The sequence below is a fragment of the Candoia aspera genome, chromosome 4 (assembly GCF_035149785.1).
Source record: "Candoia aspera isolate rCanAsp1 chromosome 4, rCanAsp1.hap2, whole genome shotgun sequence".
In the NCBI taxonomy this organism is placed as follows: domain Eukaryota; kingdom Metazoa; phylum Chordata; class Lepidosauria; order Squamata; family Boidae; genus Candoia; species Candoia aspera.
Genome location: NC_086156.1, coordinates 89,498,552 through 89,525,383, shown reverse-complemented (window position 1 = coordinate 89,525,383; position 26,832 = coordinate 89,498,552). Strand labels below are relative to the sequence as shown.

At 37.8% G+C, this 26,832-nt stretch overlaps 3 protein-coding genes across 5 annotated transcripts; 1 reads left to right on the top strand and 2 right to left on the bottom strand.

Moving 5' to 3' along the window:
* Positions 1-4,693: 4,693 nt before the first annotated feature.
* LOC134496443 (olfactory receptor 6Y1-like) lies at positions 4,694-5,617 on the bottom strand. Its single transcript, XM_063302171.1, has one exon. The coding sequence runs from the start codon at positions 5,615-5,617 to the stop codon at positions 4,694-4,696; it is 924 nt and encodes a 307-aa protein (XP_063158241.1).
* A 10,277-nt stretch (positions 5,618-15,894) lies between these two features.
* Positions 15,895-25,875, top strand: LOC134497291 (olfactory receptor 6B1-like). Of its 3 annotated transcripts, XM_063302955.1 has the most exons (3): positions 15,895-15,904; positions 20,374-20,406; positions 24,941-25,875. In XM_063302955.1, exons 1-3 carry the CDS (start codon positions 15,895-15,897, stop codon positions 25,873-25,875), a joined length of 978 nt encoding a protein of 325 aa, XP_063159025.1. The 3 variants fall into 3 exon arrangements, with proteins under 3 accessions (XP_063159025.1, XP_063159026.1, XP_063159027.1); XM_063302956.1 differs by lacking the exons at positions 15,895-15,904; positions 20,374-20,406 and adding an exon at positions 17,378-17,387; XM_063302957.1 differs by lacking the exons at positions 15,895-15,904; positions 20,374-20,406 and adding an exon at positions 21,969-21,980 and having other exon boundaries at positions 24,955-25,875.
* LOC134496088 (olfactory receptor 10A5-like) lies at positions 18,033-18,968 on the bottom strand. The gene has a single exon (XM_063301845.1). It carries the CDS (start codon positions 18,966-18,968, stop codon positions 18,033-18,035), a length of 936 nt encoding a protein of 311 aa, XP_063157915.1.
* Positions 25,876-26,832: the final 957 nt, after the last annotated feature.

The window sequence follows — 26,832 nt, the reverse complement described above, 5'->3', positions numbered from 1 at the left end:
ACTCCGTCCATAAGAGAATTTCATCTGGCAGGGTCCAGGAAGCGGGCCTTCTCTGTGGTGGCCCCCAGTCTCTGGAATATCTTGCCCCCAGAGGTGAGGCAGGCCCTTTCACTCCTGACCTTCCGGAAGGCCCTGAAGACCTGGTTCTGCCGCCTCGCCTGGGGCGAGAAAGTGAAAAACCATTCTTGGGGGTGGCTTGCACCCTAGAGTCCCTCCCACCAGCCTGGATTTTACATTTCTCCGGGATTTTATTTATTTATTGTGTTTTATCATAATTGTTTTAGGTGACTTTAATGTTTATGTTTTATGTGGGATTTTATTGTAAACCGCCCAGAGTCCCTCTTCTGGGAGAGATGGGCGGTGGCTAAATCTGAGTAATAAATAAATAAATAAACAAACAAATAAATGTGTATATCTCATTATTTGAACTTGGACTATAAATTTAATAAACTGAGTTTAAAATTAAATAAATGCCACTCATATTTAAACATTTTGTCAATTTCAGAAAAAAAAAAGTGTTCCTGACCTCCCTCTTGATAGCACACTCCAGTGCTTGTAAAATCCTAGAACACTTCTTTTTGAGCCCAGCAATATTTACTGGCACCACAGAAGAAAGGTGAGGATATAGTAACCTGGGCCCCTTTTTCCCTTTGCACATATAAGACATACCTGTGTAGAAAGGGCTAATTGGCCAGTGTGAGTAAATTCATATGTTCATACTTAGAAAAAGTTAGGTAGCAAGCTTTGTGGACTGCATTACTGTATCTCACTAGTGAGCCTTTGAACTATATTCCTGCTTGTAACGATTAAGATAAAGGGGGCAGCATGAGTTCTTAGGAGCAATAGCTGCACATTAGAAACAGTGTTTGCCATAAAAATATTCTTAGCGCTTACGGTCACTTATCTGGGTTTGCAAGTTATTGATGGGAGATGTCATCAGAATATCCCCAGGTGTTGTCTTCTTTAACCCATGCCATACTTTTGGTAGAAGGTCAGTTACCTGAGTTCCCAAGTTATTGACCAGAGATGTTATCAGAGCATCCCAGATGATTTCTTCTAGGACCGATCTTCCTTAGAAGTATCTCTGGCAGTGTACATAGTAAAGAAAGTGACCTTGACAGAAATATGCAAGAACCATTACCTAGGAGGAGCAAAACATTTGTTAAGTCCTGGGAAACAAGATATTATTTGGAAGTGGCTCAGACAAACACCTCCCTGATTCAGTGGAGTATAAGAAGGACAACATAATCAGACTTTCAAAATGCTGGTACTGTACCCAACCTCAATAAAGTGTAGTTCCGGTTTTCCTGTGGAGGTGATTTTCTGGTCTGGTCTACCAAATGGGGCTGACAGGCAGACAGTCCACTGAAGTTATAACCAGTTCCCTGATAAGATGTGCTACTAACACATCTCTAGGTATTATTTTTTTTGTATTTCCCTGTCTGTTAAAAAAGTATAGAAAGGTAATAAGAGCCCCAAGTAGTCTGAACTTTGATGTTCAAACTGCTGGCTCCAGGGGTTCTGTCCCTGCAATTCCTGGAGTTTCTGGAAAGCTGAAAGGATATGGATTGTGTATCTTCTTCTGTAACTTTCTTAATATATATTCACTAAAATCCCTTTTTGGCATTTCAACCAGGACTGAACTTATTGTCTCTGAATCCTAAAGAACCTGGTCTCCTGGGTGGCCATCAAGTGGCAACACAAAATCTAAATGGGATGTTCAATTTGTAAGCCACACTCTGGAGTCACATGTGAGTAATCTATATGCAAATAAACATTGTCTATCTTCCAACAGACATTCTAAAAATTCAAATAAGTTGCTTTTCATAGAATATATAGCTTTGCATCAACTCCCCAGACTTAGCATTTTGATATGCTCTATTCATTATACTGAGACCAGGATTGTGTAATTTATTTTCCCTTAAGAGGGAAGAGATCTACTTTTCTAGCTAAGAACTTCATACTTGGGTTCCACTTCTTTATATAGAATATAGTGTCATGTTCCCCGTCGCAAGGCATATGTGCATCACAACGGGGAACATGTCTATCAGGAAGGAGGAAGGGATAACCATTAGCCTTTAAGCACACAAATGCCTAAAACAATCACCAGGACAATAGAGGCACACCTCTGCCCAGACCTAAGAACCATTAACAGATCGGGGGAACTTCCACACATTACCCCGGGGGACGCACCTGCACGGGACAAGAATGAGAAGACAAAGGAGACCAGCGGAGATCACTCAAATCACCCATCAACAGACCCATACCGCTTCAGATCGCCCATCCGGATCCAGCTTGTGGGACAATGGGGGGTGGAGGAGGACAAGGTCCGCCACACGGGTATATACGGGGTGCCCCACCACCACGCCCGCATTCCCATCTTTTTTCTATGTAGGCAATCTGCTTTCAATAAATCGGAAATCCTTAGACCCTCTAAGTGAGTCCGTGTCTTATTGGGAGTAAGGCTACCCTGACATATAGGTTATGGCCTCAACCAGGAGGGATACTATTATTATTATTATACAACAGAACATTTATACCCAACATGATCTAGGGAAATATGTATGTATGTATGTATGTGTATATATATATATATATATATATATATATATATATATATATATATATATATATATTTGTAATTGGGATGAGACACAATCTTGCACTGAAACATAAAATGTTTATTTTCAATAGTGGAAGCTGCTGAAGTAAAATCTGGAAAGGGGCAAGGATGCAAACCTTCTACAGAGTGTTATGCAAATTTTAATTTACAATGTATCTGATTGGCTACAGCAGCAAAGTATTTGATTTGATTTAGCATCACATCGTGCATGTCAGTAAGAACGGCATGTGGTAATGTGGGTGACACTATAAAGACAAGATTTTATTGGGTTAGAGAAAGACTGTGTTCTTTGAACATGAGTTACTGCTGGTTTTAGTTTGCTAAGTGTTATCTCCCAGCAATCTTGTTTCCCAGTACAGTGTCCATCTCCTACTGTCTTAATTATCATTCTTTATGTCTAAATGTTTTATGGTTGTACTGACAATTTATTTTCCTTGATAAAGTGGATTAGTGTCATGGTCCCTTTTCCAATGTTCCTGGAAAATGTCGTAACGACTTTCCATGCCATGGTGCTGACACGGGTTGCTGTACGGGAAGGAGCTGCTTCTGTTCCTTGTACCAGGCTGCAATGCGAGGAGTGAAAAATGAGGAACACATGTTTGGGTTATCTTGCCTTGTCAAGGACTTTTCCCGCAGACCAGCAGGAACCATTAGGGGCACCTGTGGGCATGGAATTGTGCTGACTTTGTTGGGAGGGACTGGAAGCCATTTGGGGTTTTATTGGGAGACATCTTGCCTTTTTGCTATTCTCAGCTTTGCTTTTGATCCTGCATATTATTCATTATTAAATCAGATATCCATGAAAGCCTTGTGTGAGTCTGATAGTGATTTTGAATAGGCAATCATTACAATTAGTTGCAAAGGTAATTTGTTTGCTTAAAAATATGACTATCTTTACACCGCTTTGACTATCTCATTTTTTTATATATATACTTCACCCTCAGATGAGCTACTGTGACATCAGAAGAACCAAAGAGGTTCACAGAATTACATGTATTCCATCCACAATTCTAAGTAGGACTATTAACAAGTACCCTCAGTTCTTCTAGGGTTAGGAATAGTATTTTATATAAATACTAGCACAGCAATAATGACAATAATGCAGAACAATAGCTTGGGCAAATTGTTTTTTATGAATGAAGTTTAAATGAAATAGAAATCTTGCATTCAAAAATTCAAGAGAATTTTTCACAGATGGCATCTCAAAGCATGCTCTGTCATTGATAGAAGCCTTGTTTACTGCCAGATTAGGGTATTTTAAACAAGTAGTTGAGATTTACTATGACATACTAGCAGTACTAGTAGCGACAAACATCAGCAACAGGTATTGGTGAGTGGGTTGTGAGGCTAACCAAATGAAATATTGAAAAATACTTCATCCAAAGATTGCTTTTAGATGGATGAGAGAGAGAGACAGAGAAATATAGGTAGATTATATATATATATAGTGTGTGTGTGTGTGTGTGTGTGTGTATGTAATGCTCAGATCTGGCCACCTGTTAGCCAATGTTCCAATGATACCAAAAGAGATTAATTAGAAAAAATCAACATAGTATTTTGCCAAACAGATGTTTAATTCTATCTTGTTCAGTGAATAAAGTAAAAATACTTGGGGGGGGGGCTTTCTAACATGAAGAGCAGTTTGACAGTTGAATCCATTACCCATAGAGTTGGTTGGCTGTCATTCATTGATACATTTAAGCAAAAGATAGACATCCATCATTATACTTTAACTGACACCGTTGCATTGACTAGGTGGTTGATGGCTTCTATCAATTTTATGTCTGTATGATGTTATGGAAATAAAATCATACTTTCTTGAAAAATGAGACCGGTTGTTTCTTGTGAATTCTACTTTTTCATGGGAAACATCAATACATAAGAATACCAAAAAACACTGGAGCTGTATTTTTGAGAAAGGGGAGAAAGGGAAGAGAGTGGAGAAAGAAATTGCATGAAAAAAAAGAGGATAAATGGTAAGGAGAACATTGAAAATTGAGGCAGAGGCACCAATTTGAATCTTGTTCCACCAGTTTCCCATGATGTTAAACAGCTACTCTGAATAATTGCTCAACATGAAAATGTCTTCCTCAAAGCATATTTTACTTCTTTATTTCTGAGACAATATATTAGAGGGTTCAAAAGAGGAACTATCACAGTGTAGAGCACTGACACAACTTTGTTTGAGTTGTAGGCATACATAGCTTTGGGCCGTGCATAGGTGAAGAGTGTGGTGGAGTAAAACAACACCACTACTGTGAGGTGGGAACTGCATGTAGAGAAAGCCTTCTTTCTTCCCTGAGCTGAAGGAATCTTCAGTACTGTTGAGATGATATAGATGTATGATGTAACAACCAGACAGAGGGGAACCATGATAACCATTAGAGCCAGGATAAAATCTACCAGTTCAGCTGTGGAAGAATCAGTGCAAGAGACATTCAAGAGGGGTGAAATGTCACAGAAATAATGATTGATCTTGTAAGTGCTACAGTATTTCAGTCGGCCAATAAAGCTAAGTTTGATCATGGAGGTGACAAAGCCACATATCCAGCTTCCTGCTGAAAGCCAAGCACATAATGTATTGTTCATAAGGACTGGGTAATGCAGTGGATAGCATATAGCCAAGTACCGGTCATAAGACATAACAGCCAGAAGAACAAATTCGCTGCACATAAAACTGACAAAGAAATACAGTTGTGCTAGGCAGCCTTCAAAGGAGATGCGTTTGTCCTGTGTGACAAAATCACCCAGCATTTTAGGGACAGTAATAGTAATATACCAGACTTCAAGGAAAGAAAGGTTGCATAGGAAGAAGTACATGGGCTTATGAAGGTTATTATTGACCCAAATTACTAAAATTATTGTCATATTCTCCATCAGGGTGATCAGGTAAGCAAAGAGGAAGAGGACAAACAGGAGAACCTGAAGCTCTGCATGGGTAGGGAATCCCAAAAGAATGAAGTAGCTGACATTTGTCTGGTTGGCTTCTTCCATTCTGTCATACAGAAGGAAAAGAAAAAAGAAAAAAAAAAGTATGAAACAAAATCAATTAACCTATGATTATATTCCTTTCACATTTTTGAAGTGAGACAAAATAATATCCATAAATGACAAATCTAGTTTGCTCTTGTTGATTTCAAAATATTGGATTTAAAAATATAAAGGCTGAATAATAATCCTGAGAGAGAGAGAGAGAGAGAGAGAGAGAGAGAGAGAGAGAGAGAGAGAGATGGATAATTACTAACATATGCAAATATACAGATTGACCTGATAATTGTGAGAACTTCAATGGGATTGAAGTAATGGGATTTAAGTTATTTGTATCTCTATATGTATGATGGAGACAAGCAGAAACAGAATGGATTCATTTGGAATTATTTTTATCCTAAAATACAAAATAAATCCAATTGAGGATAACCAAATACTCTCCCAAGTAAACCTGACTAACAGTATAAGATATTTTCACCATATTGCAGCTTCCATATAGCAGACAAAGAAGGGACCAGTCACCTATATTCATAATTCAGTTCTTTCTGTTGACTCATAACATATCTGTAAAACCAAAAGAAATTCTAATCCTACATGAAAATGTTTTCCCTATTGTCTATGAGTTTGGATTCTCCCATAATTCTTCTCCATTTTTTTCCTAATTTAAAGTCCCTAATTTGGACATTTTTCTGAACACAAGAAAATGTCACAGTGAGTAGGAAGGGTCTGTGTACATAACTAAGCCTCTGAGTTTCCCTGATCTCATCTTTTTTTCTGGCAAAAGTTCTGAAAGTGAGCACTACTTCTGCTTCATTGGATTCCTAGAACATGCCTACTATTATCCTTACATTTACTGCAAGTGAAAGTCATCATAGCATGACTGTAACCTTCTGCTCAAATACGCAAATGTTCAATGGAATCATGACAGCTCCATTCTCTTTGCACATTCAGGATTGCACCCCTTCAGGGAAATGTATCAGCAGAGCTTTAGTCCTGCTCTTGAAGTGGGCAACATTTTATGTATCTGTTTCATGGTTTTCTTCAGATTGCTGGACAAAGATTTCCCCCTTTGTGACTTTTTTCTCTGATATAAAATACTGAAGAAGATCAATTTTGATGTGATCAATCCAGTTAATTGTTGATTAGGTGATCTCCTTCCTTCCAGAGAAACCAGGATTCTGTAGAGTTTCCACTCATGTTCAAGGAAAAGCAAATAAAACTTAATCTTCCCTTCCAGTATCTGATAGTTGAGAAATTAGAGGATCAATATACATGGGGATGCTGAAATGGGGGACTGCAATCACTTACAGTCTTTGATGTACCTTTTACAGGTGCTGTGTCTGGTGGTCTGTTTGTCTGTCTGTCTATCTATCTAATCTTATTCTCCTCAGTATTTAACCAGTGAAAAGTCACTAATTAGACACTAAGGACAATGTCTAATAATCACCTCACACCTCCTCCAAAATTATGTGTACTTTGAGAATCACTCCAGTTTTCCATCTAACAGTGAGAGATACTTAATATAGCTTAACTGTTCTTTAAATGTAATGTTAAAAATAGGGAATGGAATAAGGTTGTAGAGGAATCTCTGATCATACTGTATGCGTTCTCATATTTGTCTCACTGGCTTTTAACCACATAATACAAAAGGTAGAAACAAGCAACACTTAACCAAAGGTGACACAAACATATAAACATAATGATAAACATAATGCTGTTATCTATCTATCTATCTATCTATCGATCGATCGATCTATCGATCTATCGATCTATCATTTATCTATCTATCATCTATCATAAAAAAGAAAAGAAAATGCCAGTCCCTGCTTTCTCCCAACAAATGCTAAATAAAAAGGGGAGGGAAAGGAAATGACTTGGCAGTTTTGAAGCTATGGACTACATGTTTTCTCATAGTCCTAAGATGCAATATAAAGGAACATAGCAGACATTCCAATTAGATTGCTGCTTTGTGCTGTGATGATTTCAGTTAGCATCTAGGATTATGGAGATGAACAAGCAATCTCTTATATCTGAAATATAAAATCCAGCATGTACGTATCTTCTTCCTTAGGTGAAACGCTTAAATTTTCTGGCACATAAATATTCACACTATCTTAATCCCTTCTCAAAGGTTTTACACTTGTATGTCCATACCTGAGAAAACAGGGCCAAGCATACTAGCTCCAGATCTTTCTATCACCCTATACTCCCACTCTATTGATAAAGATTTTCCATATGATTTACAACCCCCAGTTTCCAGAGGCTGAATGCTTTTAATACTATTCACTTCTTTTCTTCATATGTAAGCTGCATGTACTTTTGATTTCAATCAAATGCTACTCATAAAGCTGTAAGGGGGAAAAAAAAATCACCTCATATGCATTCAGATCAATTCTCTCTTGGCTCTTTCTTCTTATGGAGATGGATTTCTTCTGTTTGGTATAAGACTGCCTACTTATCTTCTCATCTCTGTACCGTGGGACTAAGGGACTAAGCTTGAAGATGATTACTCTACTCCTAAGGATTATAGCTTCAGAATATATTTCAGATCTTACATCTCATCAGGGCATCTCTTCTTTATAGCTTACAAATGAGCATAAAGTTCCCACCTGTAAGTTATTGGGAGAAAAGACAGAAGTACGCCATAGAAAACTTAGTACTGAACTGAAATGGATAATCTCTTTTTGGCCTAAGTAAAAAGAAGCATGATTTTTTTTTTTTTTTTGGTAATAATAGTAATCATAGGTACTGTGTGTTCTTACATATAGCATTTTAATTTTCCACATTTTAAAGAAAAATAAAAAAGCAAATACCTCACTAATTTAAGGTTTCTGAATTAAAGTAAGGAGCGTAAACAGACTAAATGCGATTCCTGGGGAAGGTAAAGGCAACCCACTCCAGTATTCTTGCCATGAAAACTAAATGGATCAGTACAACCAGCGATATGTCGGTATACCATCGGAAGATGAGACCCCCAGGTCGGAAGATGGTCAAAATGCTACTGGGGAGGAACAGAGGATGAGTTCAACTAACCCCAGATGTGATGATGCAGCTAGCTCAAAGCCGAAAGGACGGCTAGCGGCCGACGGTGCTGGTGGTGAACGGCGAATCTGATGTTCTAAGGATCAACACACCACTGGAACCTGGAATGTAAGATCTATGAGCCAGGGCAAATTGGATGAGGTTATTGGTGAGATGTCAAGATTAAAGATAGACATTCTGGGCGTCAGTGAACTGAAATGGACTGGAATGGGCCACTTCACATCAGATGACCACCAGATCTACTACTGTGGACAAGAGGACCACAGAAGAAATGGAGTAGCCTTCATAATTAATAGTAAAGTGGCTAAAGCAGTGCTGGATACATTCCAAAAAAATGATAGAATGATCTCAATTTGAATTCAGGGCAAGCCATCTAATATCACAGTGATCCAAATATATGCCCCAACCACAGATGCTGAAGAAGCTGAAGTAGAGCAGTTCTATGAGGATCTGCAGCACCTACTGGACAACACGCCTAAAAGAGATGTTATTTTCATCATGGGAGACTGGAACGCTAAGGTGGGCAGTCAAATGACACCTGGAATTACAGGTAAGCATGGCCTGGGAGAACAAAACGAAGCAGGACATAGGCTGATAGAATTTTGCCAAGAGAACTCATTCTGCATAACAAACATTCTCTTCCAACAACCTAAGAGATGGCTTTATACATGGACTTCCCCAGATGGACAACACCAAAATCAGATTGACTACATCCTTTGCAGCCAAAAGTGGCAGAAATCTATACAGTTGGTAAAAACAAGACCTGGAGCTGACTGTAGTTCAGATCACGAACTTCTTCTTGCACAATTTAGGATCAGACGAAAGAGATTAGGGAAGACCCACAGATCAGCGAGATATGAGCTCACTAATATTCCTAAGAAATATGCAGTGGAGGTGAAGAATAGATTTAAGGGACTGGACTTAGTAGATAGGGTCCCGGAAGAACTATGGACAGAAGTCTGCAACATTGTTCAGGAGGCGGCAACAAAATACATCCCAAAGAAAGAGAAAACCAAGAAGGCAAAGTGGCTGTCTGCTGAGACACTAGAAGTAGCCCAAGAAAGAAGGAAAGCAAAAGACAACAGTGATAGGGGGAGATATGCCCAATTAAATGCAAAATTCCAGAGGTTAGCCAGAAGAGATAAGGAATTATTTTTAAACAAGCAATGCGTGGAAGTGGAAGAAGACAATAGAATAGGAAGGACAAGAGACCTCTTTCAGAAAATTAGAAACATTGGAGGTAAATCCCAGGCAAAAATGGGTATGATCAAAAACAAAGATGGCAAGGACGTAACAGAAGAAGAAGAGATCAAGAAAAGGTGGCAAGAATATATGGAAGACCTGTATAGGAAGGATAACAATATTGGGGATAGCTTTGACGGTGTGGTCAGTGAGCTAGAGCTGGACATCCTGAAGAGTGAGGTTGAATGGGCCTTAAGAAGCATTGCTAATAACAAGGCAGCAGGAGATGACAGCATCCCAGCTGACCTGTTCAAAATCTTGCAAGATGATGCTGTCAAGGTAACGCATGCTATATGCCAGCAAATTTGGAAAAGACAAGAATGGCCATCAGACTGGAAAAAATCAACTTATATCCTCATACCAAAAAAGGGGAACACTAAAGAATGTTCAAACTATCAAACAGTGGCACTCATTTCACATGCCAGTAAGGTAATGCTCAAGATCCTGCAAGGTAGACTTCAGCAGTTCATGGAGCGAGAATTGCCAGATGTACAAGCTGGGTTTAGAAAAGGCAGAGGAACTAGAGACCAAATTGCCAATATCTGCTGGATAATGGAAAAAGCCATGGAGTTTCAGAAAAATATCTATTTTGTTTTACTGACTATTCTAATGCCTTTGACTATGTGGACCATAACAAATTGTGGCAAGTTCTTAGTGGTATGGGGATACCAAGTCATCTTGTATGCCTCCTGAAGAATCTGTATAACGACCAAGTAGCAACAGTAAGAACAGACCACGGAACAACAGACTGGTTTAAGATTGGGAAAGAAGTACGGCAGGGCTTTATACTCTCACCCTACCTATTCAACTTGTATGCAGAACACAACATGTGACATGCTGGGCTTGAGGAATCCAAGGCTGGAGTTAAAATCTCTGGAAGAAATATTAACAATCTCAGATATGCAGATGATACCACTTTGATGACTGAAAGCGAAGAGGAACTGAGGAGCCTTATGATGAAGGTGAAAGAAGAAAGTGCAAAAGCTGGCTTGCAGTTAAACCTCAAAAAAACCAAGATTATGGCAACCAGCTTGATTGATAACTGGCAAATAGAGGGAGAAAATGTAGAAGCAGTGAAAGACTTTGTATTCCTAGGTGCAAAGATTACTGCAGATGCTGACTGCAGTCAGGAAATCAAAAGACACTTAATCCTTGGGAAGAGAGCAATGACAAATCTTGATAAAATAGTTAAGAGCAGAGACATCACACTGACAACAAAGGTCTGCATAGTTAAAGCAATGTTGTTCCCCGTAGTAACATCTGGCTGCGAGAGCTGGACCATACGGAAGGCTGAGCGAAGGAAGATCGATGCTTTTGAACTGTGGTGTTGGAAGAAAATTCTGAGTGCGCCTTGGACTGCAAGAAGATCAAACCAGTCCATCCTCCAGAAAATAAAGCCAGACTGCTCACTTGAGCGAATGATATTAAAGGCAAAACTGAAATACTTTGGCCACATAATGAGAAGACAGGACATCCTGGAGAAGATGCTGATGCTTGGGAGAGTGGAGGGCAAAAGGAAGAGGGGCCGACCAAGGGCAAGGTGGATGGATGATATTCTAGAGGTGGCGGACTCATCCCTGGGGGAGCTGCGGGTGTTGACGACTGACAGGAAGCTCTGGCGTGGGCTGGTCCATAAAGTCACAAAGAGTCAGAAGTTACTAAACGAATAAACAACAGCAACAAGCTTAAACAGGACATCTCAAGAACCAGATTATTGTCAGACTCCTTTGAATTTCCAATAGAAGATAATAAATGTAGCTGTGGGTTGAACTGTGGAGTTCTTGGTGCTCTCTAAGCTTGGTTGTTTGCTTGCAGACATTTCATTACCTGACTAGGTAATATCAGTGTGAGTGAGTGTGGGGTTGCTACCTTTTCATATCTAGCCCTGCCAGTTTTGGTGGGGGCATGGTTTCCTTCTTGGTGGTTCCTTGATTATATTATTCTTTTCTGTCTGATTGTTTGTCTGATGTTAATCCCTGCTTATTTGATTTTTGGCTGGGGATATGTTCTATTCTTTTTGTCTCCTTTCTAGTTTTTTTTATTGTTTCTTTTGAATGGCGTGTAAATGTGGTTTATCTCTCTGTGTCCAGACAAACAATCAGTTACATTGTTTACAGAGCTGCAACTGAAAGTATTGTTGTAGAAGAGGGGGGAGCTTGTTTAATTGAGGACAAGCATCTATTTATAAATTCTAATAGCTAAGAAGGCAAGGTAAATTTTGCTTCATTCAAAACATGTTTCTTAAGCAGCTCATGGTCTTCTCTGTGTGATGATGAAAGGAAATAGTTGGAAAAATGTAAGTAGTCCATATGTGGAATTCCTTATCCAAGCACTTACTGTAGATGAAAAGTTTTCCTTGTCAAACAAATTTTGAAACAGGTTTATTCCCACATTATTGTTAGAAACATGGCTGATATATTCAGAGAAAATACAGATATTTATTCTCAAGGGAATATAGTAAAACAGTAATTTAGTGAATTATTCCAAAAAGAAAAAGGGAAAGGATTTAAGACAAATACAAGTAGAACACTGATAAGAATTACAGTATATATTAAAATAGCTTGGGCAAAATCCCTTTTTATGAACTAAGTGTAAGTGAACTAGGAATTTGAGAATTTGGCACTGAAAGAGAATTTCAGAAACAAGGTGAGATCATAAAACATGCTCTAGCCCTTTTCTATCTACAAATTAAAACATTCTTAACAATTACTTGAAGTCCTTTCTATGTACTGTTCCATATATTATACTACTAGTAATAGTAGTAACAACCACCACCAACACAGCAACAAATACTGGTGATCTAGTAGTGAAGCTAACCAAGATATTGATTGAACAATACTTTATTGAAAGATTATAATATGGATTATTAAAAAGTTCACATTGTTAGCCAAAGTCTCAGTGATACCAGAATATTATTTAATGTCATTAAGTAGAGCATAAATGTATTTTTGATTCTACTCTTTTCAGTAACCCAAGTGATAAGCATGCAATGTTAGAAAAAACCCTAACATTGAGAACAGTTTGGGAGTGGAATCCATTTCCCAGAGAGGTGTTGTCTCTCTTTACTCAAGTGAGGGTGGAACAGTAATCTGTCATGAAACCTGAATTGAGGTCTCTCCATTGAATAGATATTTGGATTCAATAACCTCAGTGACCCCTATTAAATCACTGTGTCTCTGGATTTGATGAAAATGGGATTATCCATTTCTCAGAAAAATGAGGGCCATTGATTTTCATGACTTCTGTTTTATTTTGAGATACACAGTAACTTCTCTGAGAAGGTGAGCTGGAAATAAAATAACATTTTCCATTACTGTGGTGGATATTATGCTTTAAAAAGGTAAAAAAAAATATGGATCAAAGGAAACAGGACTTTCAAATCCTTAGTAGCATACATACAATCAATCACCAACACAGCTGACATGTCCATATCTATATCAGGAACTATCAGGAATGAATTTCAATTCTTTTTTTATGCATTTGTTTCACATGTGAGCAAAAAGGAAAAAGACTTTCCCAAAAGCAATTTGGACTTCCCTGTTTCTCAGACTGTGAATAAGAGGATGTAACAATGGTGACATGCTTTACTGTGAAGCCCAGGCAGATATTAGGCTTAGCTGCTTCTTGCAACCGACCTACTTGTATGAGACACTGGAATACAGTATGTAAATTTAGGAATAGTGTTATGATACAATGTACAAACAGGGTAATTTTTGCATAATTAGGGATTGCTTTAGATGTCACTGACATGATCTATATGTATAACTGTTGTTCAGTCGTTAAGTCATGGCCAACTCTTTGTGACCCCATGGACCATAGCATGCCAGGCCTTCCTGTCCTCCACTGTCTCCCAGAGCTTACTCAAATTAATGTTCATTGCATTGGTGATGCTATTTAACCATCTCATCCTCTGCCATCCCCTTCTCCTTTTGCCTTCAATCTCTCCCAGCATCAGGGTCTTTTCCAGTGAGTCCTCTCTTCGCATTAGGTGGCCAAAGTATTTGAGCTACAGCTTCAGTATCTGTTCTTCCAATGAACAGTCAGGGTTGATTTCCTGTAGGATTGACTGATTTGACCTCCTTGCAGTCCAAGGGACTCTTAAGAGTCTTTTCCAGCACCACAGTTTGAAAGCATCAATTCTTCGGTGCTCAGCCTTCCTTATGGTCCAACTCTTACAGCCATACATCATTATTTGGACCTTTGTCAGCAAGGTGATGTCTCTGCTTTTTTAATATGCTGTCTAGGTTTGCCATAGCTTTCCTCCCAAGGAGCTTGTAACTTTTAATTTCATGGCTGCAGTCACTGTCTGTGGTGATCTTGGAACCCAAGAAAATAAAATTTGTCACTGCTTCCATTTCTTCCCCTCCTATTTGCCAGGAAGTGATGGGGCCAGATGCCATTATCTTAGTTTTTTTTTTTTTTTTTTTTTTCCTAATGTTGAGTTTCAAGCCAGCTCTTGCACTCTCCTCTTTCACCCTCATCAAGAGGGTCTTTAGTTCCTCTTCATTTTCTGCCATTAGGGTGGTATAGTCCGCATATCTGACGTTGTTGATATTTCTCCTGGCAATCTTAATTCCAGTTTGTGATTCATCCTACCCGGCATTTCTCATGATGTACTCTGCATATAAGTTAAATAAACGGTGACAATATACAGCCTTGTCATACTCCTTTCCCAATTTTGAACCAATTGGTTGTTCCATGTCCAGATCTAACTGTTGCTTCCTGACCCACAAAGAGGTTTCTCAGGAGACAGGTAAGGTGGTCCCATACTCCCATCTCTCTAAGAATTTGCCACAGTCTGTTTGATCCACACAATCAAAGGCTTTAGCGTAGTCAATGAAGCAGAAGTAGATGTTTTCTGGAACTCTTTTGCTTTCTCCATGATCCAGCGAATGTTGGCAATTTGATCTCTAGTTGCTCTGCCTCTTTGAAAACCAGCTTGTAGTTCTCGTAGTTCTCAGTTCATATATTGCTGAAGCCTAGTTGTAGGATTTTAAGCATAACCTTGCTAGCATGTGAAATGAGCACAATTGTGCAGTAGTTTAAACATTCTTTGGCATTGCCCTTCTTTGGAACTGGAATGTAAACTGATCTTTTCCAATCCTGTGGCCACTGTTGAGTTTCCAAAATTTTTGGCATATTGAGTGCAGCACTTTAACAGCATCATCTTTTAGGATTTTAAGCAGCTCAACTGGAATACTGCCATCTCCTCTGGCTTTGTTGTTAGTAATGCTTCCTAAGGCCCACTTGACTTCACTCTCTAGGATCTCTGGCTCAAGGTCAGTGACCACACCATCAAGATTATCAGGGACATTAAGATCTTTCTTGTATGGTTCTTCTGTATATTCTTGCCACCTCTTCTTAATTTCTTCTGCTTCTGTTAGATCCCTGCCTTTTTTGTCCTTTATCATGCCCATCTTTGCACAAAATGTTCCCTTGATATCTCCAATTTTCTTGAAGAGATCTCTAATCTTCCCCATTCTATTGTTTTCCTCAATTTCTTTGTGTTGTTCATCTAAGAAGGCCTTCTTATCTCTCCTTGCTATTCTCTGGAAATCTGCATTCAGTTGGTTATATCTTTCCCTTTCTCTCTTGCTTTTCACTTTCCTTCTTTCCTCAGCTATTTGTAAAGCCTCATCAGACAGCCACTTTGCTTCCTTCAATTTCTTTTTCTTTGGGATGGTTTTAGTTGCTGCCTCCTGTACAATGTCACAAACCTCCATCCATAGTTCTTCAGGCACTCTGTCTACCAGATCTACTCCCTTAAATCTATTCATCACCTCTACTGTATATTCATAAGGGATATGATTTAGGTCATACCTGAATGGTCTAGTGGTTTTCCCTATGTTCTTCAATTTAAGCCTAAATTTTGCAATAAGAAGCTCATGATCTGAGCCAAAGTCAGCTCCAGGTCTTGTTTTTACAGACTGTATAGAGCTTTTCCATCTTTTGGCTGTGAAGTGCATAATCAATCTGATTTCAGTATTGACCATCTGGTGATGTCCATATGTAGAAATATCTCTTGTGTTGTTGGAAAAGATTGTTTGCTATGACCAGCATGTTCTCTTGACAAAACCTTTGCCCTGCTTCATTTTGCACTCCAAGGCCGAATTTGCTTGTTATTCCAGTTATTTCCTGATTTCCTACTTTAGCATTCCAATCCCCTATGATGAAAAAAAACATCTTTTTTGTGTGTGTCTGTTAGTTCTAGAAGGTGTTGTAGGTCTTCATAGAACCGGTCAACTTCAGCTTCTTCGGCATCAGTGATTGGCGTATAGACTTGGATTACTGTGATGTTGAATGGTTTGTCTTGGATTTGAACTGAGATCATACGTGTAATAGGGGGCCTGAATACTTGAATTCTTCCCCATCACATTGTGGTCTTATCCATAATACAATTCTTGTATCCAGTATTTGTTTGTATAATGAAGGATATACACTCCAATCCTGAAGGACTCAGAGTAGCTTAAATTCCCTTCTTTCACTAAGATTCAAATACTAAAACAAGAATAAAAAAGTAGCAATAAGTTTGCAAAGAATTGCAAGGATGAGTAAACATAAAGGCATAAGCCAGGATGAAAGGTGAAAGGTCACCTGTGCAAGCACTGAGTCATGTCTGACCCTTTGGGGGGATGCTGCTTTGGTGACATTTTCTTGGCAGACTATAGTGGGGTGGTTTGCCATTGCCTTCCCCAGTCATCACCTTCCCCAGCAAGCTGGGTGCTCATTTTACCAACCTTGGAAAGATGGAAGGCTGAGTCGACCTGAGCCGGCAACCTGAGAGAGAATCCAGCTTCCGCTGGGATTGAACTCAGATCGTGGGGGAGACCCGCATTCTGCCTCCTTCCACTCTGCACCACATGAGACTCTAATAAGCCAGGGTAGGGGCTGCTAAATTATACCTGCTCCCTTCCCAGTGGTCTCTAAAAAAGGCAACTTTCTACAGCTTTCATGACACTCTTATGAAAAGGGCATAATTTCCTTATAAAATTAGTATGAACTGGAGCATAAAGCCTTCTTGCTCTCCTTTTCCCATCTCCATCCATAGCTGAACTCACTCATTAAAAAGAGGCAGAGGGGGGCAGCCATTCCTGAGGTTTCCCTTTCATTTGCCAGCCTTTTTCCTTATCCCAGAAAGAAAGGTCCTTCAGCTTCTTGAAACCAGAACTTCCTGCACCCTCAACTAGACTTGAGCCCAGTCTGTGTGACTCTTTGATGTACTTTTTACAGGTACTATGTCTGGCTAGTTCATCTCTCTCTCTCTATTCCACATTCTATACCATTAGTAATAGAAATGACAAAGACTGCTGAGTTAGTAGTGAAGCTAACTAAGGTATTGCTTGAAAAATAATTTATTGACAGATTATAATATGGATTATTAAAAAGTTCACATTGTTAGCCAAAGTCTCAGTGATACCAGAATATGTTTAATGTCATTCAGTAACACAAGTAATAAGCATGCAATGTTAGAAAAACCCTAACATGAAGAAAAGTTTGGGAGTGGAACCCATTTCCCAGAGAGGTGGTTGGCTCTCTTTCACTCAAGGGAGGGTGGGACAAAAATCTGTCATGAATCTTGAATTGAATAGTTCAATAGTTCTGCATTGAACAGTTATTTGGATTCAATAACATCAATGACCTGTATTGACTTGATGTGTCTCTGGTTTTGATGAAAATGGGATTATCCACTTCTCAGAAAAGGAGGGCCATTGTTTTTCATGACATCTGCTCTATTTTTGGATGCTGAGATACCCAATAACCTCTGTGAGAAGGTGTGCTGGAAATAAAAATACTATATTTTTCAATTACATCTTCACCTGATGGTAAAGAGAATGGCAGTCATGGATGATACAGAACAACACAAGAACTAAAGAACTAATGCTGTTCTCATTCCCCACCTGCATTTGTTACAATTTCATATTATAATTTTTTAAATGAAATAAATACCTTATACATGAACCATTTTCCATTAACATGGTGTATATTATGCTTAAAAAGGGTAAAAAATATGGATCAAAGGAAAGAGAACTTTCAAATCCTTAGTAGCATACATACAGTCACCAACACAGCTGACATGTTCATATCTATATCAAGAACTATCAGGAAGGAATTTCAATTCTTTTTTTATGCATTTGTTTCACATGTGAGCAAAAAGGAAAAAAAATACTTTACCCAAAGCAATTTGGACTTCCCTGTTTCTCAAACTGTAAATAAGAGGATTTAACAATGGTGACAGGACAGTGTAGAATAGTGACAGGTATTTATCTGTGTCTAAAGAATGGCTTGACTTTGGTGTCACATAGACTATTATTCCAGACCCATAGAACCCCAGAACTACCATGAGATGTGAGGAACATGTTGAGAAGGCCTTGTGCCTTCCTTCTACAGATGGTATCTTCAGAATGGTGGTAGCAATACAAATGTAAGACATCAGGATCATGGCAAAGGGTATCACTGCAAGCAAAACAACCTCTAGCTGGGCTACCTGTTCATTTATAGATATATCTCCACAGACCAGGCTAAGCAAAGCAGGAATGTCACAGAAGAAATGATTGATTTCATTTGAATTACAGAAACAAGAGGAGAACACAAGGAAAGTCTGGGCAAGTTGCACAGGAATTCCAGCTAGCCAGGAAGCAACCACTAGCCCATAGCACACTCTGATGTTCATGATGAATGCATAGCTCAAGGGATGGCAAATGGCAACATAGCGGTCATAAGCCATAGCAGCCAGGAGGAAGCATTCTGCTGCCCCTGTGATAAGAAAGACACTCATTTGAAAAGCACAGCTAACAAATGATATGGTTCTATCTTCTGAGAGCAGATCTTCAAGCATCTTGGGTATAATGGTTGAAGTGTAGCAAATTTCTAGACAGGACAAGTTCCTGAGGAAGAAATACATGGGGTTCTGGAGCGTCTGTTCAGCTAGTGTTACAATAATTATGAGGGCATTCCCAATCAGGATCAACAGATAGATGGTGAAGAAAGCGGTGAAGAACAAACCCTCCAGACCTGGAAAATTGGAAAATCCCAGTAGCCGGAAACTATTTGTTGTGCTCTTATTTACTCTCATCTGGTGAAAACAGTTGGGGGGGGGAGAAAGGAGGAAGCATGTCAACATATCTTTCCACAAGTTGAGATACACTTTAAAGGAAAGACAGTTTAATACAGAAAAGCCTACTGTATATTCTATGAATCATAAGAGTAATTATTACTGGAACTAAATTATCAAAGTTCTTTTATTTGTTGTGTGAGTGGTATGGTTAATTAAAACATAGAACATTAAACCCCATCCTAGACTTGTTTCCTAAAAATTAAGTGCTACTAGTATAAATGTCTACCTGAAATATAGCTTAAAAGAGTAGAGGAGAAAGAAGAACTAACCAACCTTTAAAACATTCTGTAAGGGAATCGGAACAAACATGTATTCCTTGCTAAGTTTTGTAATAACTAAAGCTTACCATCTCATGAAGGAAAGCAGACTGCCCTTAGAAATGTGCATGATTTTGCACTTCAGTGTGTTTGACTGTTTCTTCCCCCAGTTTTTGATGTTTGCATCTCATATCTCCTCCAAAACAAAAATCTGCTAATGCCAGTATGAAAGAGAGAAAAAAGTCAACCCACAAGTGGCAGATATTGGCCTGAGGGAAGGATAAACAACCTGAATTCAGTGGCAGGTGGGTTAAGTTTCTTTCCCTGCAAACGTTTTAAACAGTGGCATATGTTGCTAAAATCTGGAAGGTATTCTCTCAAAAACAAAATACAAAGAGGGAAAAATACAAAAGAGGGGGAAAAAGTTAATATTTTGGATTTGGTGGTTTTGAAATAATGAGACTCCATCTGATCTTTGTCCATTTCTCTTTAAATATAATGTTTACATTTCTACCTGTCGGCTTGCAAATGGTGCTCAAGGAAGATTTTGATGAAAATAAAAGCAACAATTTAAAACTATTTGGAAACACAACAAAAACATAGCAAAAATGACAACTCAGCAGCCCCCCAACCTCCCCCCTCTCTATGTACTCATCAGTCCCCTACCTATTTACTTACTTATTTCTCCTTTATTTGTTTGGAGGAATGGAATAATAAAGTTATGCAGGATATGCCTAGGACTATTTTGTGGGAGGAAAAAAAAAAGTATTTCCCATTAATGGCAATGAAAGTAATTTAAAAATTGGAGTTATTCTCAAAAGTGTTTAATCGAACCAGGAACTCTCCCATATGAAGACACTTAAAAAATATACTCCAGGACAGGACAAAGAGAGGTCTTAGAACACTCAATCATTTTCAGAGTCTAATGAGAATTTGGGGGGGAGAGATCTCACCTTTTTCTCTTGCATACCAGAAATTCAAATAACAATAAGGAAAGTCTGAAAATGAACTGTGACAGAGAACCTGAAAGAAAACCCACATTGATTCCCGCAGCCTTATGAAACAGGATTACTTGCCTGTATTCCCCTTACTCTTTGCTTATCAAGCTCCTGTCTTCACTTTGCCATTATGTGGTTTTAGTAATTTCAGTAAAATGAAAACTTTACTGTATACAGTTTGATTGTTTGTCTGGTATTAATCCTTGTTTTGATCGTTGTTTATCTGCATGTTGAATGCTGGCGAGGAGGTGTTCTGGTCTTTTTGTTTCCTTTTTAGCTTTTTTATTGTCTCTTTTTACATGTTAAAAAGCTGTTTTACCTCTTTGTGCCTGTTGATGGCTGACTTATCTTATTCCACAGTTAACAGGACTCCACAGTTCAACCCTGAGCTACAGATATTCTCTTTGATTAATAATATGAAAGCTGTAAGATCTCTTCCATTCTGCATCTGCTGCAAAATACCACTTACAGCCCTGCTGTAATTCTGTTCAATGTAATAATATTTAAAATCAGAGGGATCTATCACAGATTTCATCTGGGCTGATATTTTGTGCTGAATTATCCAAGTTGCCATTACACAACTTCCAAATAATAGTGGGGTGGCATATTTTGTAGGCTTATTTGAGAATTGGCTCCTCATTAAGAGAACATTTCTCAAGAGTGCTTTTTCTCCCCTCTCACTCTCTCCTGGACCTATGGAAAAATAGTGATATAACAAGGAATTAAAAATCCTTTGCCTAATATAAGTATGTAATATTTTTTAGATATGTATTCCCCCATTATTTGATTCCAATCTGGTTTATAATAGCAGTTCAGTCATATTGATCCATCAACTAAGCAATGTGTATAAACTTGCATTAAGAGTTTGAGCCAGAAAATTCCTGAAAATTCCTAAAAATTCCCTTCTTGGCCAGAAATAAATAGAGCTCTATTTCCTCTCTCTTCCATATTTTTCCCACTATGTTCAGTTTCTTCTTTCATTCCTTTGATTTTTAAAAAATGTCCTGCCAAACTTTGTAGCAATATATAGTAGGTTGCCTCAAAATATGTTCTATAAATACCTATTTTAATACTTTTCAAACAAAGCCAACAGAATAAATGAAATCCTTCAGACATCATTTCCTCCAGGGAAGTGGTGATAATTTTTTTTATGTGTTCTTACTGAGCACTCCCCAGTTGAGTCCATAAAACAAAGACGACTGAAGACAAGGAATAGTGTTCTCAGTTATAATCCCCACCCTGTGGAAAAATTCCTTTGGAGATTAGACAAGCCTCATTTGATGGCCTACCAGAAAATGCCAAGGATCAAGTTATTCTAGAAGTCCTTTGGTGGCTGACTGTTACCTTATTTGTAATTGGAAACTGTACATTTTAGCAGTGTTGTGTAATCATTTTGAGACTGTTCCCAGCAAAATTATTTAATAATAATCCAATATTTATAATATTGGAAAGGTTTTGATTTTGATAGTTTGTTTATGGTGTACATTTTATTCCTCTATAGTCCTTATGGTGGATATTTTATTTTTTATACTGTTTTCTTGTGCTACAAATGTTTCATGCTTGTTTTTTCTGGAAGCCACCATGACTTGAAGAAAGTTGGAGGCATAGCAATATAAATCATAATCTGTTTCTTTCTGTGGAAGGACAATGCTTGGCTTTGCATGTTATTTTTTGTCCTTTATACTATTCCATTCTCTTCAAATATGGTGGAGGAAGTTATCCATTGTTAACTGCAAAATTGAACTGGGAATCCTCAGCTTGCAAATGCCTATGATATATTTCAAGAACCCCATAAATAAAATAGGTTGCTGAATAAAGAAACCTTAGCATTCAGGACAATGATGTTTTGGGTCCTCCACACCCCCATTTCTATAACAACTGTGAAACTAAGAGGATGGCAAGGGTGGTTCCTGTGGTTTGTATACCATAAATTTCTTCAGGCTATTTTAATTATTCAGTTTGGTTCATCATTTTATATTTTGGGTTATCATCATCATCATCATCATCATCATCATCTTCTTCAATTTATGGTTACTTTTTACATTGCTTGAGTTGGGCAGATTTATAAATGTGTGAAATAAATAAAGAAACAAAGCATGAATACTTAGTATTTTAGAAGTAAAATTGCTGAATTGAATGCTAGGTAGATATAGCTCTGAAAGGTCAATCTCACCTCAAATGTATCTACTTGCATCTCTGTGATGTGTCATGTCTAATTTCCTTGAATGAATGATAAACATTTTTTGCTAAGAGCACAATAGACCCTGTTAGAAACTTGAGAGTTTAAGTACATCTGCCAGGTAGAATATAAGTAAATATAGTATAAACTACAGTATAATATCACACTGTATCCAAATACCACACAGCCAGCAATGGAAGCTAGGGTTGTGCAGAGATCTGGGTTCAAAGACCAAATATGATTTGGATTATAGCAAAAATCAGGAACGCTTTCTCCTGTTTGTCAGCCTCCAGGAGTATGAACTTCAGCTATAAGAATTGCTGCAATAACCACACCAGATAAAGAATTTATTTATTATTTATTTATTATTCAAATTTCTATTACCGCCCATCTCCCCCCAAAGAGAGGGACTCTCCTATAATTCCTATAATTCAAGCCTACCAATAGATTTGAACATCATCCAGATTGAGAAAAGCTGCTAAATTTATGCTATTTTGTTTGTTTGTTTGTCTGTTGTTTGTTTGGCTTGTAGGCAGCTTTGTTCATTGCTGAAACTAATCAATGAACCCTCTACTTCATTAGGATGAACATGAATATATGTCAACCTGATTGAGCAGAAATTATGTGCAACTGTTTTCTATTAGTTGTTATTTCAATGTCCTACAAAAGAATGCTATTTTTTTTTCCTCTCACATACATTAACATCTACAGAGCAGTGTTGATTTTGAGGACCCAAGTGTTTCTTTTTACTCTTCCTCATAACTTTAATGTGACTTTTGAAAGAAGAAGAAGAAAAAATGTTGATATGTGCACGCTTGAGCCAGAAAGCTCTGTGGTATAAAGGCTCTGTCGAGACTTCATGTGCCTTTTTTTTTTTTAATAGCTACAGGAAATTAAATGAAATGTCTTGCTGAGCAAACAAAGGGCTGCCCCAGAAGCAGCTTGCAGATTATTATCCTTGTAGGTGAATGTTCTTCATTTCTGGTTTCTACTGTGCTTTCTTTGCATTTTTGGACCTTGAGTCATTTTAAAAGAAATACAGGGGAAGGGGAATTTATTGAAATATGCCTGCTAAATATTCAGACAATTCCTGCCAATTTCATGTTGTTAAAATACCAAATTCTATGTGTTTGTGTTAGTGTATTTTATTTGGGAAGCCTCGAGGAAAGAAGTTTATGTTTCTTTATGTGATTAAAATGTTTTATTTATTTGGTTGGGAACAAGACATACAGTCAGACTGGCAAGGTTTAAAGTTTTCATACATATGATGAAAAGAAAATAAGATCAATTTCTATAGAAAACATAATTTCAGACATAAGATTTGTGTTCATTATAATCCTTTTAGCACAATTATTTTATATAATTTAATTTTGCCTTTGATATTCTACTGATATTTACTTGGGTTTCTCGAAGGTTTTTGCTATAATTAGCTTATATGTCTTAAGATTCCTATTTGATAAGATTTCATTTCTATTTTGTAAAGTATTAAGCAAGCTTAGCTACTTGGAGGTATAGGAATATACCTGTTCATCTGAGTGTGGAAATCTACAGATTAAAAACAAAACAAAACAAAACCCTTCCTTCCTTCCTTCCTTCCTTCCTTCCTTCCTTCCTTCCTTCCTTCCTTTGTTTCTACTCTACTTTTTACAAAAAAAAAAAAAAAAAAGTCAAAACAACTACTGTACGATTCTCATCACAGAATTCCGTAGACATATCCAGAGCACTATCATTTATCTTAGCATACCAGGAGTCATTACAATTATAAAAGTAAGTTAGGCTGAAGCAAGATTAGATAGATAGATAGATAGATAGATAGATAGATAGATAGATAGATAGATAGATATGATGCCAGCTTTGCTCCCCCCCCACAAAAAAAAGGTGAATAGGAAGGAACTGCATTGAAAATATCTAAACATGTTTTTTTAGAATATTGGAGTGTCATCATATGGAGGTGGCATGCACAAAAGCTTGAGTACTCTGATTTTATATATGAGTGGTAATATTAGATCCCAGTGAAATTCCTGTATTATCTTTCAAGACAGGCTTGAACTATGTATCACTCTACAGGTTCAATAGGTACAAAAAACTTTGTGTGATTGGAACCATTCCCCATTTTTGCCATCAAGGCCATATTTATTTATATAGTGGTATATGATGTTTTCTTACTTATGTTATTTAAGTGTTATTCAACTTGCTGAGATGCAAAATCATGCAGTAAATTTTAGCATGCTTCTGTTATCTCTTGATCCTTCAGACTGGTGGATAAGGCATGGAAGTGAACTGAATTATCCACATTTTGAATATTTAGCAAACTCTGAGGTGAACAACTGCAAGAAATACTTGCTTCATTTTGTTGACAATTCCATTCATCCTTTCCCATCTCCTGACTTCTTTGCACCATATGCTAAAAAAGCTCTCCTCCTAAAAGCTTTCCATTTGTCTTTTAAATCTTAGCATGCTTCTACTATCTCTTGATCCTGCAGATTGGTGTATGAGACATGGAAGTGAAGAACCTGACCAGAGTCCAGAAGTTTATCCTCCTGGGTTTTCCTACTGTCCTAGAACTCCAGAGGCTACTATTTGTAGTATTCCTTTTTATTTACATCCTCACTCTTTTGGAGAATACTATGATCATCGTCCTCATCAGGACAAATAGCCACCTCCAAAAGCCCATGTATCTTTTCCTCAGTCACTTGTCTTTCCTGGAGACTTGGTATATTTCTGTGACTGTTCCCAAACTCCTGATTAACTTCCTAGTAACAGACAAAAGCATTTCCTATGAAGGCTGCATGGCTCAGCTATATTTCTTCCTATCTCTCGCCTGCACTGAATGTGTCCTTTTGGCTGTCATGGCTTATGACCGTTACGTTGCCATCTGCCATCCACTGCGCTATCCACTTATAATGACTGCCCAGCTTTGCTTGCAGCTAGCAGTGGGTTCCTGGCTCACTGGTTTCCTAATTTCTATGCTCAAGGTTTTTTTCATTTCACGTTTGAGTTTTTGTGGGCCCAATGTCATCAACCATTTCTTCTGTGACATTTCACCCTTGCTCAATCTCTCCTGCACTGACCGCAGTGTGGCTGAGATGGTGGACTTTGTATTTGCCCTTCTTATATTTACAATTCCTCTCTCTGTCACAATTGGCTCCTATGTGTTTATCATAGGTACTATTTTACATATCCCTACAACCCAAGGGAAAAAAAAAGCCTTTTCTACCTGTGCCTCACACCTCACAGTGGTTATTATCTTCTACTCAGCTGTATTCTTCATGTATGCAAGACCAAGGAGAATCCATTCTTCTAACAACAATAAGCTTGTGTCTGTTGTGTACACTATTGTTACTCCCATGCTGAATCCGTGCATTTATTGTCTAAGGAATCAGGATGTCAAGGAAGCACTGAAAAAGTGTTTTTTGCGACTTAAGTCCTGAGAATGTGGTTAGGAGGTTTTAGCCTGATATCTAATAGAATCCACCTTATCTAAGATAAGAAAAATATATTGTGTGCATGTATAAGTGTATATCAGTATTTCAGAATACATGTTGTGCAAAGAAATATACAAAACAAATAGGAAAAAAAAAACTGTGGACTTATTTGGCAGCCTTTTTTCCCTGAATGAATGAATGAATGAATGAATGAATGAATGATTGTTTCAGTTCATGAAAATAACCTTGTATGATTTCACTCAGCTTTTGGATTTATACTAGCCAACATTTGAAAATGTTTACAAACTGATTGTGAGCATCAGAATTTTTCTGATATTTAACTGCTTGGAGTGCATTCTTGGACAAAGGAATATTTAAGTAGAATAGATAATTTAAAGAAGAAGAAAATAAGGAAGTCTGCAGATCAGGTGGATCCCAGGAACTCCTGGAGGCATTCCCAATGCAATGTTAGCATTTCCATGTGAAAAGTTGCTGCAGTGTTTTGGGATTTGTATCTTTAAGACAGAGAAGGGCTATTTTAAATAACTAAATAAAGCTGCTAATAAGGAAAACAATTACCTACCTGCAAATTTTCCATTACCTTAATTACAAAAAATCAGTTTAGTCCTTTACGCCTGAAGGTCTTTCTCATCTCATTTTAGTGAAACAAACAAATGAACCAATTCCTTGCACTGCAGTCTGAAACACACATTGCTGGGAGTATGCCCAACTCACTTTAGTTGGACTTAAGTGCAAGAAGACAAGCTTACAACTGTTTTCTGCAAATTATTAATCCAGTCCATGTATAGAAGAAATTGCATATCTGTCACTATTAGGTTTTCATGTATTGTTCGATTCTGTCCAATTTTTTTCCATAATTTCCCATTTTTTCTTCAAAATAAAATATAGATGGAGAAGTGCTATCATTATTATCCCTCCTTCTCTTCTTCTCCTTGACATTAC

Coding starts and splice junctions, on each gene's coding strand:
- LOC134496443 (XM_063302171.1), bottom strand. CDS start 5,617: ATGGAAGAAGCCAACCAGACAAATGTCAGCTACTTCATTCTTTTGGGA.
- LOC134497291 (XM_063302955.1), top strand. Junction 20,407..24,940: donor TTTGCCATTATGTGGTTTTA/GTAATTTCAGTA, acceptor TTGGTGTATGAG/ACATGGAAGTGAAGAACCTG.
- LOC134496088 (XM_063301845.1), bottom strand. CDS start 18,968: ATGAGAGTAAATAAGAGCACAACAAATAGTTTCCGGCTACTGGGATTT.